The sequence below is a fragment of the Lactuca saligna genome, chromosome 4, assembly GCF_052625555.1.
Source record: "Lactuca saligna cultivar CGN05327 chromosome 4, ASM5262555v1, whole genome shotgun sequence".
Taxonomy (NCBI): Eukaryota; Viridiplantae; Streptophyta; class Magnoliopsida; order Asterales; family Asteraceae; genus Lactuca; species Lactuca saligna.
In genome coordinates this window covers 336,408,278-336,418,577 of record NC_136420.1, presented here as the reverse complement: position 1 = coordinate 336,418,577, position 10,300 = coordinate 336,408,278, and the positions used below count along the sequence as shown (strand labels likewise).

Here is a 10,300-nt window from a genome sequence, read left to right as displayed (position 1 = left end):
GGCTTAAGCTGCCTTGATGCATATGCTATCACATGCCCCCTCTGCATAAGCACCGCTCCCAACCCAGATATCGATGCATCACAATATACCACGAAATCCTCCATCCCTTCCGGAAGGGCTAACATCGGGGCTTCGCATAATTTCTGGTGAAGTGTCTCAAACGAGGTCTGCTGCTCCGGACCCCAAGAAAATGCAACACCCTTCCGGGTCAACTTGGTGAGTGGCACGACAATCTTGGAGAAATCCCTGATAAATCTCCGATAGTAGCCTGCCAACCCTAAGAAACTCCTGATCTCAGAAGGTGACCTCGGCACTTCCCAATTCATCATATCCTCAATCTTGGCCGGATCAACCAATATCCCTTGCTGGTTAACGAGATGCCCTAAAAACTGGACCTCCCGTGGTATATCCTCATCCATGATCCTCATATGATGATACCCCGACCGAAGATCAATCTTGGAAAACCAAGATGCACCCTGAAGCTGATCAAATAAGCATCTTCTCATTAATACGTACGGGTCTATTAAGTCACAAACTTGGCCAAAAAAACATAAAAACTCTCATTTTACCCTTTTAGCCTAAATGCATATTCTTTTGCATTTTTTCTCTTGGACTTACTTATATAATCTCATACAAGTGACTTAAACTTATTTTGGTAATTTTCATGAAGCCACAAATTCATAAGCTTATAAAATTCTTCTTAATGGTCAAATTACAGTTTTTTAAATCTCTCTAAATTTTTTATTCTTACGGTTAAGATTAATAGATATTTATAGAAGGTAAAAACAAATAGAGGAGTGGATTTTACACATATTTTTTTAGTCATACAGAATAACTTATGTTTTATATAGTTGTACAATACAATCTTCTAAACATAAATTGTTATATATGACTAAAAACTGTAGTGTACAAATTATCATCCAAAAAGATAAAATAAAATAAGACCGTTCAACGGTCGAAAGAGAAAGCGAAGAAAGAGATTGTGTAGTGGTTCTACTTATAACGAAATCTTAAACAAGAGCATCATCGTTGCCAACACAATCCCGTTCTCATTCGACATCGTTTTTCCAAAATGTCGTTATCGGTTGCGGCCCTTGTATAACACATTGTCAGATATTCTTACCACTTACCACGAATTTATTTGTGATCTGGAAATGATTATATAATATTAAGACATTAAAATATAGTAACTAAAAATAATTAGATAATAAATTTGTATTTATTTTTTATTACAACAATTTTGACTATTTATTTTTACCTATGGAGTATAAAAATTAAAGTAATACTAATTACTAATCAAACTTTGCCACACATCCAAAAGTACAAAAACCTTTTAAACCCCAAGATATATTTAACCTTAAAAAATATGATATTTTGGGTGCATTCTGTGGATTGCTAATGTGTTCCACAAAGGCTAACACGTGGCTTTTCTTCTGGGAAGAAAAACCTCCTCTTTTAGATTCTTGAATATCTTATATAATTAAAACTTATTTATTTATTTATTTATTTTTAATTTTTTTTATGATAAAAGGAGATGGAAATTTTGAAGGGTTATGGTTTACTTCAGAAGGGCTTTTCGATTTCTCTCAAATTTTACGAAGAGAGAAAGAGAGTGTAGGACTCTGCATGTATATATAGAGACATAATCTGTATCTATACACCCATTTATCTAATTCAGAGAGTAAGCCATTGATACTACTAAACGGCTATAATTTTCAGGGCTAAAGTGATTCTACAAGTGATTTCTATTGTTTTATGTAATCAGACGTTTTTTGTTGGGTTTTTCATCTATGAATTTCGTATGTTCGGTCATAAACAAAAGGGTTTAATCAGGGTTTCTGCTAGATTTAGAGGAAGACAATTAGCCCTCTGGATATCGGGGGCTTCCAATCTGCATTACTATTTCAAATAAGGTTCGATTGTTCTTCAATCGTTATTTAGCCCTAATAATGCCTGATGTTTATTCAACTTACAAGAAGCGAGATGATATCTGCGATGATGTTTGTGGTCAGGTATGTTTGTCTATAACTGTATCCTTTTAGGGCTCTTAGTTTTTTCACAGACAGTTATGATTCTGAAGACTAATCCTTCTGGGGTTTCGTTTTTTCGCTGATTGTGATGAATAGGTACTGTTTGATTTTGGGAATTTCGATGATTTGATGGGAATGGAATATAAACTTGCTCTTCAAATTGTTTAGGAAAAAATCCATTGATGTTAGATGAACCCTAGAACTATTGGGCTTACTCTATTCGATAATTGTGCTTTAATCTTTGTGGGTATTGCTCAATTGTGCTTATTCTATATTATCACCATAATTATTAAGAAACTATATTAAAAGTTGGAGATGGTTGCATTTTTGGGTGTGATTGAAAGTGTTATGCTTATTTTATTAGGGTTTAAAAACTTACGCACACTGCACAATGGTGTTTCCCTGTTTGAATGTACTTTTCAAACTGATAATCATGACAATAGTCAGTTTAAGAATCAGATAATAAGATGATTTCAACTACTAATTTTTCATTTATCTCAATAATCTACACTATTATTGTAACTTCTTACATGCTCCTTTGAATCTTGAAAGTCTTTGCAAGAATCATTCCAGTTTTCAGGCTTTCTGTCATTAAATGTTGTCCTTTTTATGTATCAAAATGCTCAAATTTTGATCGTTTTATGGTTTGCAGGAGGTAAGCAGAATGTCAAGAATCAAATGCATGATGCAGAGTCTTGATTTGAGAAGTTTTATAATATTATTTTTATTAATCCCAATTGGGTTTGTGGGTATTTATTTTCATGGACAAAAAGTAACATACTTTCTTCGGCCACTATGGCAATCCCCCCCTAAACCCTTCATTCAAATCCCCCATTACTATCACCAAAACGTCTCAATGACAACCCTTTGCAGACTCCATGGGTGGAAATTACGAGAATACCCTCGAAGAGTATACGATGCAGTCCTGTTCAACAATGAAATCGACATGCTCATGATCAGATGGAAAGAACTTTACCCTTACATAACCCAATTCGTTCTCTTAGAATCCAATTCAACTTTCACATCGATCCCAAAACCCCATTTTTTCGCAATAAATCAAGAAAAGTTTGACTTTGTAAAACCCCGTTTGACTTATGCCACAATCCCGGGTGGATCAAGAAAAGGGATTAATCCGTTTTATGAAGAGGCGTATCAGAGAGTTGCAGTTGACCGGCTTTTGAGAATTGCAGGTAGGGTTTACTTTTTTTACAAAACACCATATTGTTGTAATTTGTTTATGACAATTTTACCCTTTTGCAGGTATCGAAGATGATGATCTGTTGATAATGTCAGATGTGGATGAGATCCCGAGTGCACACACCATCGATTTGTTAAGATGGTGTGATGGGTCCCCCGACATCATGCATTTAAATTTAAGAAACTTTTTATACTCTTTCGAGTTCAATATCGATCATAAAAGCTGGAGGGCTTCAGTCCATAAATATAAAAAAGGGAAAACCAGGTATGCCCACTACAGACAAACGGATTATTTATTTGCAGAGTCTGGATGGCATTGCAGTTTTTGTTTTAGAAAAATAAGTGATTTTGTGTTCAAGATGAAAGCTTATAGCCATTCAGACAGAATAAGGTTTCGACATCATCTTGATCCCAAAAGGATTCAGTCAGTGATTTGCAATGGGGATGACTTGTACGATATGCTTCCTGAGGAGTACACTTTTAAGGACATAATTGGGAAAATGGGACCCATTCCTCATTCCTACTCTGGCGTTCATCTTCCGGAATATTTGTTGAAAAATGGTGATGAGTTTAAGTATCTTTTACCTGGGAATTGTGTTCGTGAAGCTGGGTAGGTTGTAAGGTACAAGTAGGCAATGCAGCAGCAGCAGGGGGAAAGTGGGTATTTTGATATGTAACCTACAACTAGGGAATGCATAGATGATGTTAATGCTGGTTTTTTTCTGTTTTTGTGAATTATGCCTTCCAACTTGAATTTTTGAAATATGCTTTATGGTCAGGTTTTTACTTTTTTAGTACGATTCACTTCTTTGCATTGTCTTTTCTGTCCTTCCATTTTTATTATAGATAACCAAATCCTTGGTTAAAGGACAAGGTTGTTATGGTAATTTTTTTTTTTGATATTATTACTTTTTATTGTGGGTTCCATCTCATTTTTTCTGAAAGTTATATGTTTGTCTCATAGCAATGACAGAGTTTAGATAAATCATGTTTAAATGATAGAATTTAGTTGAAGTTATTTTACAAATGACATCATTTGGATAAACGATGTTTGGGAAGATGTTAATATTTTTGGAAAAAACTAAGACAAATTTATAAAGAAAATGGGATTTAATGGTGTTGTTTTGTAACTTCGATTCTTATTAAATGAAAAGAACATTTCTATTTATATAACTTATTGTATTAAATGAAAAGAACATTTATATTTATATATGACTTAATGTAGTAAAAAGTAAAACCCTATATATAACTTGTATATAATAAGGAGGATTTATGAAGATAAATGTTGGATAAGCAAACAATTAAGTCGTTGTAGTATAGTGGTAAGTATTCCCGCCTGTCACGCGGGTGACCCGGGTTCGATCCCCGGCAACGGCGACTACTTTTTCCGGCATCTCATTTATACTTCCAATGAATTTACTGTGTTCAATCTTTCTATCCTCTTTTACCTTGTATCTTCTAATAATTCAAGCTCAATAATGATCTCTAACATCTTCATTGGCATTGAATATAGTGTAACCATGTTAGCCTACACAAGCTCTATACCAAAACAAAAAACCTTCTATATGCTCGTGTTTGGGATTCAAATAATCAGATGATATTTTGATAAGTTGGACTAGTTTTCAACATATAAACGATTACTGAAATTATCACATTAAAATATCGGTGTCTTCTATATTAGAATAAAAAATGATATTAAGATGCTGTAGTAGGATCAGGTATTTAATATTTATATTTGACATTCAATCAAAAGTCGTTGTAGTATAGTGGTAAGTATTCCCGCCTGTCACGCGGGTGACCCGGGTTCGATCCCCGGCAACGGCGTCTTCACAATTTTTTAAAATGCACTGACTCTCCTTTTATATTTGATATAGACACCTAAATTTTATTACATTACTATTTTTTTTTTTTAAATAAACCTCTTCATGATAGAAACGTGTTTAGATAAAATAAAGAAAGTAAGAAACATCTAGAATAAAAATATAAAAAAAAAAACTTAAAAACATTAAAGGTTTTATGTATGAATATCGCCTCTGCATTGTCAAAGTCAAATCACGGCTTGTTACAAGTATATAGCGTTAAACATAAAATAAGCTTCTAGAGACCAAGTACATGACATAAAAGTCTTTATCATAACAACACCTAAAAAGGTTTAACTTAAATACGTTTCACACATCCTTCGTATCATGACATATTAATATTAATGTTGTACATTACTAGTGTTTACCAAATATTATAAGATTGTGATTTTGATGTCAACAGAAGGAATTTTATTACCCTTGAAATAAATAAGTAGCTTTTATATTTTACAACCACAACACCTATCATCTCATCTAACTCACTTCATAATTTACACCTTCTCCATCAACACTCGTCCTATTTTTACTTGATAAGTATGTTCCAAAACTACCCTTTTGTCGTATCACCAACAACACTGATAAAAGCACGAAAACAGACCACCTTTCGGGGTGTCATGCAGGGGCGTTGTCGGTATTTCATGTTCTTTCGAGATCAACGTGCTTGTTCCAGGGGAGTCCGGCAGAAACACGTTGAACATCCGTGGCGGCACCGCGGTGGCTTCCGGTGGCGGCGGCACCACGGTGGTTGACAGGTAATGGTGAAGCATTTGTATAATCTGACTGAAATTTGGTCGACCATTCGGATCTTCCTTCCAACAAGATGTCACAATTAAAGCCAAATCCTCAGGCAGTTCATCAGCACTCGGCCTCACATTCTGCAAAACATTAAAGACACTGTCAGTACAGCCAGTAACCAGTAGACAGTAGACAGCAGACAGATACCTTAAAGGCGGCTGCATAGGCGGCTTGAAGATTTGACATGCCTTCAAAAGGCAACTTATTGTGTATAAGCTCCCACAAGACAATTGCAAAGCTGTATGCATCTACCTTGTGGTTATAATGTTTCTTTTCTCCATGTCTTAATGTTACAGTGCTATAAAGCTATAAAAAAAAAAAAACATAAGAAAACAAAGTTTCATAAATATCGAATTTAACCCCGAATAACAAAAAACATTACAAAAGGAGTATATTAACATACCTCTGGAGCCATCCAGCGATAAGTTCCTGTTTCTGCAGTCATCATCTCTGTTAACGATTCTTCTCTTGCCAAACCAAAATCAGCGAGTTTTATAGATTTGTGATCGGATGTCAACAGCAAGTTTTCTGAAACAATTTGATAAGAATTTAACAAAGGAAATATTAAAAATTAAAAAAATAATAATAATAAAGAGAAATGGGAAATTTAATTTACCAGGTTTTAAATCGCGATGAATGATTCCATGTGAGTGTAAGCACTCCATTGCTCGAGCGATATCAAGTGCAAACCCAATAGCGACACGTGTATCCAACAATCCCCTTGGTCGCATATTTAATAAATATTTACGTAATGTGCCACCAGTAAGAAGCTCGGTTACAATCACCATGATTGGTTTCTTACAAGCTCCAATAAACTGTAGTGCGATCATATTCATATTCATACAGAATGTTTTTAATTGTTGTAAGATCTGATATAATATTTGATCAAGATTTACCTTTACTAAGTTCTTGTGTTGGACTTTAGACAACATAGCGATTTCTCGAGCAAAACGACCTTCAATCTTTGAAATTTCTTCTGGGGTGTCGCCTTTGTTTATGATCTTAATCGCAACATTCTGGTTTTTATATCTGGAAAATAATGATATGAGATCCCATCTTCCTAATTAATACAATTTGTTTACTGAATTAACATGACATTTTGGTTAACAAAGTTGACTTACTTGCCCTCATAGACTTTTGAATGTGCACCTTCTCCGATCTTTGGACCAACAAAAAGAAGCTTCGGATCAATCGACCACTTTGCTTCCAAATTAAACTCCCCTGTTGAGTAAAACCCATTCCCGGATCCCATTTTCTTCAACTTTTTATCTCCGAACACTCGTTGAGGACTTTTCACAAACACTTACTGGCAAAATTTTCAACACCGCATTCTGAAGGCATAGGGTATATACCCACCATACAAAACAGATACATACAAGATCAGCAACAGAAATAAGTCGAAACGCACTTTATTATCGAAAAGTTAATCGGGTTAACTTTATTTGGGAAATAAAATCAAACTATACGTGTTCAAACTCCAATTTACACCACAAATCATACAAACAGAACTTAGAAACCGATTACAAAGCTTCAGTGCAAGAATCAACGCAGGCAAATGTAAATTGGACTTGAAAGAGAGGCAGATGTTTGAGGTTATAGAGTATATAGGGTAGAGATAAAAGAGAAGAGTATTGTAAAAGTTTTAGGCTTTATGTGGGGATTGTGTTGTTGCGTTCTTGATCGGCAAAGATAAGGGAGAGGAATTGCGAGTCGTTCTGACAAAAACTGTGCGAGTCGTATTATTTAATTCATTATAAAATTTAGGTGAGAAAAAGGGAAAAGAGATGGAAAGAAAGAATGGGTTGAGTTTGATAAACAGAATAAATTTTAATATTCGACTATATCTTATATAAACGACAATTTATAGATTCTTATAGGCTTGTCACTTGTCTCAAATATATAAATATGTTTATTTTCTTTCAGAATATTTAAAAATAGGTAAATATTCATTCAGACCATTATCAAATCCGATCAAACATTAGAAAATAAAATAATTATAGAAATGATCGCATGCTAAAGAAAATTGTAAACTTTTTTTTTTTTTTTTTTTTTTTTTTTTTAACGTTTTGGTCTTTCAAACCAAGAGGCCGTTTGAAACCCGTCTGACTCGTCTGAGTCAGCAATTCTGGCTGACTCGGTCAGCCGGGTGTTGTTTGAAATGAGTATGTTTCGGTCAGCAGGTATGGGTCAATCAACTGAATAGGTCAGCCAGGGAGATGCGTCTGACTGGAAAAAAGACCTCCCTACCCTTGTCGTTCCCTTCGTAACCTAAAAAAAAAAAAACGGCAGCCATTCTTCTCCCTTCCCTTCGACAGGTTTCAATCAGAGCGCTTCTCCCTTTCGCGCAAGATCACCACCTTCTTCCTTCAATCGCCGTCTTCTTCCTCCAATCGGAAATCTACACTCCTTCCATCTTCTTCCTCCAGCCGCTAGAATCTTCAACACAGGTATGCTCTAAAATCCGAAAATCTCTTAAATACTTTATGAAATCCGAAAATGCTAGGTTATAACATCTTCTCCTACTTGTATAATCTCTAAAATCAATTGTGCATAGTGTATGAAATCAGAAAAAAAAAATATGTTTAATCTGTATAAAGTATGAAATCAGAAAAAAAAAATTGTGTATAACATTAATTGTGTATAATGTATGTATAGATTATGAAACCATAATTTCTATGAAATTAATTGTATCAAATTGCAGCTAGGCTTTTCTTTCTTGTTTGTCACTGTTGTTCACAAAGTTGCAGCTTTAATAGAAACAACTAAGAAGAATCATGTGTATTGTGTTGATGATGCATCAAATGACTCATTCATAACATTATATACGTAATAAATGATGAGTAGATTGCTATTATTGTTTTGAATTGTTGCCCTTTTTGTGAAATCAGAAATCAAAAATTGGTTTTTAAATAAAAAATTGTTCTTGGTCTAATGTTATGAAATCTTAAACTGGTTATGACATCAAAAATTCATGTTGCTATAATGTTATGAAATCTGAAACTTGGTTGTGTATAAGCTATGTAATCAATAATCATATATTTTTTCTTGTTTATAAGCTATGAAATATAAAAGTTATGATGACAATATTGGTTTGGAGCAAAATTTGAAATCTTTTTTTGTGTACAAGCTATGTTGACAATGCTGTGAATTATTTATTTTATTTTTTTTGTTTAGAAGCTATGAAAGCTGGAATTTGTTTTTTGTTTATCTTAATAAAACATATGATAAATTACTTTAAATATTAATGTTTTAGGATGTTGGTTTGGAACGAAAGTGAGGACAAAACTTTTCTTGATGCATGTATCCATGAACTAACCACTAATAGTCGTGAGGGTTCTGGGCTTAAGACTAGTTCATGGAAGATAGTACGGGAAAAATTGATGATCGAACACAGTAAAGAGGTTGATCAGAAGCAAATGAGAAACCACTTTGACTACTACAAATCAAAGTATATTACTTGGGTGAAACTGAAAAACAAAACCGGCAATATATATGACCCTATAAAAAATAAATTTAACCTGACTGATGAACAATGGAAGGAAGAAGGGAAGGTAATATTTCTATAACGAATACTATTATAATTATTTTTATAAAAAAATACTAATATTTATAAAAACTATAAACAGTTGAACAAGTTCGTGTTGTCATCGAAAACTAAACCCCTGCTGTTTCCTGATCTTTGCACCCAACTATTTGAAGGGTCGACCTCAACTGGCTTTCAAAGTTGGGGGTCATCTTCTACACTCACTCGTCCTGTAGAAGAGTTTAGTGCCCAAGATTTTGATGATGATGTTCCAATGGAAACCTCAACACAACATGTAGGTGCAAGTGAAGAATCTTCGGGGCGTTCAAAAAATACGGAAGTTGGTGGAAACAAAAGAGTTGGTGGAAAAAAGAGAGATGCAAGGGCATTAGAAGTTGAAGAGGAGATTGTTAAGCTTGCAAGGTGTGACAACCGTCAAATTTCGGTCAAGTCAAAGTCAACTAAAGTCAGCAAGTCAAACCGTTTGACTCAATTTCCCCGTGAGTACTAAAATTTACACTATGAAACTTCTACATAACTCTCTATTCTAATGAGAAATCATAAAGCAAAAAGTGCGAACACCTATACCTCCTTAACCTAAAAACTGTGGTACGTGGCGAGCCAAACCGATAAAACAATGTTGCATACTCATCGGGAGTGTGTAAGATCCTTAAACAAGGCTTAACAGGGTTTACGAACCATGCATTGCGATGCCGGACACTCACAATTGTCACACATGGAACCTCTCCCAATCGTTTTCACTCTATCTCTCTCTCTATGTCAAATCTCTCCCAAATCTCTCCAAGTATGTGAAATCTCTCTCTCAAATATCTCTCTGTATTAGAAATCTCTCCAAGAATGTCAAATCTCTCCCAAATCCCTCTAAGCATGTGAAA

At 34.4% G+C, this 10,300-nt stretch overlaps 2 protein-coding genes and 2 non-coding genes across 6 annotated transcripts; 3 read left to right on the top strand and 1 right to left on the bottom strand.

Moving 5' to 3' along the window:
• Positions 1–1,495: 1,495 nt before the first annotated feature.
• Positions 1,496–4,024, top strand: LOC145044197 (uncharacterized). Its single transcript, XM_078993048.1, has 3 exons — positions 1,496–2,012; positions 2,683–3,220; positions 3,291–4,024. Exons 1-3 carry the CDS (start codon positions 1,950–1,952, stop codon positions 3,839–3,841), a joined length of 1,152 nt encoding a protein of 383 aa, XP_078849174.1. The 5' UTR covers positions 1,496–1,949; the 3' UTR covers positions 3,842–4,024.
• A 508-nt stretch (positions 4,025–4,532) lies between these two features.
• TRNAD-GUC (transfer RNA aspartic acid (anticodon GUC)) lies at positions 4,533–4,604 on the top strand. The gene has a single exon. It is a non-coding gene; the product is annotated as a tRNA-Asp (tRNA).
• A 375-nt stretch (positions 4,605–4,979) lies between these two features.
• On the top strand, positions 4,980–5,051 carry TRNAD-GUC (transfer RNA aspartic acid (anticodon GUC)). The gene has a single exon. It is a non-coding gene; the product is annotated as a tRNA-Asp (tRNA).
• A 423-nt stretch (positions 5,052–5,474) lies between these two features.
• LOC145044196 (serine/threonine-protein kinase STY13-like) lies at positions 5,475–7,675 on the bottom strand. Of its 3 annotated transcripts, none has more exons than XM_078993046.1 (6): positions 7,348–7,675; positions 7,003–7,212; positions 6,498–6,910; positions 6,285–6,409; positions 6,029–6,187; positions 5,475–5,961 (listed from the first exon to the last, which is right to left on the bottom strand). In XM_078993046.1, exons 2-6 carry the CDS (start codon positions 7,131–7,133, stop codon positions 5,650–5,652), a joined length of 1,140 nt encoding a protein of 379 aa, XP_078849172.1. In that variant the 5' UTR covers positions 7,134–7,212; positions 7,348–7,675; the 3' UTR covers positions 5,475–5,649. The 3 variants fall into 3 exon arrangements, with proteins under 3 accessions (XP_078849172.1, XP_078849173.1, XP_078849171.1); XM_078993047.1 differs by having other exon boundaries at positions 6,498–6,696; positions 6,778–6,910; positions 7,003–7,671; XM_078993045.1 differs by having other exon boundaries at positions 7,003–7,675.
• Between the last annotated feature and the right edge of the window lie 2,625 nt (positions 7,676–10,300).

What these genes read in the sequence shown, in the direction of transcription:
- LOC145044197 (XM_078993048.1), top strand. Translation starts at nt 1,950, where the DNA reads ATGCCTGATGTTTATTCAACTTACAAGAAGCGAGATGATATCTGCGAT. An exon ending in GCGATGATGTTTGTGGTCAG is followed by an intron (nt 2,013 to 2,682) that starts GTATGTTTGTCT and finishes TATGGTTTGCAG; the next exon opens with GAGGTAAGCAGAATGTCAAG. An exon ending in CCGGCTTTTGAGAATTGCAG is followed by an intron (nt 3,221 to 3,290) that starts GTAGGGTTTACT and finishes ACCCTTTTGCAG; the next exon opens with GTATCGAAGATGATGATCTG.
- LOC145044196 (XM_078993045.1), bottom strand. Translation starts at nt 7,133, where the DNA reads ATGGGATCCGGGAATGGGTTTTACTCAACAGGGGAGTTTAATTTGGAA. An exon ending in TCAAAAGTCTATGAGGGCAA is followed by an intron (nt 6,911 to 7,002) that starts GTAAGTCAACTT and finishes ATTATTTTCCAG; the next exon opens with ATATAAAAACCAGAATGTTG. An exon ending in ATCGCTGGATGGCTCCAGAG is followed by an intron (nt 6,188 to 6,284) that starts GTATGTTAATAT and finishes TTTTTTTTATAG; the next exon opens with CTTTATAGCACTGTAACATT.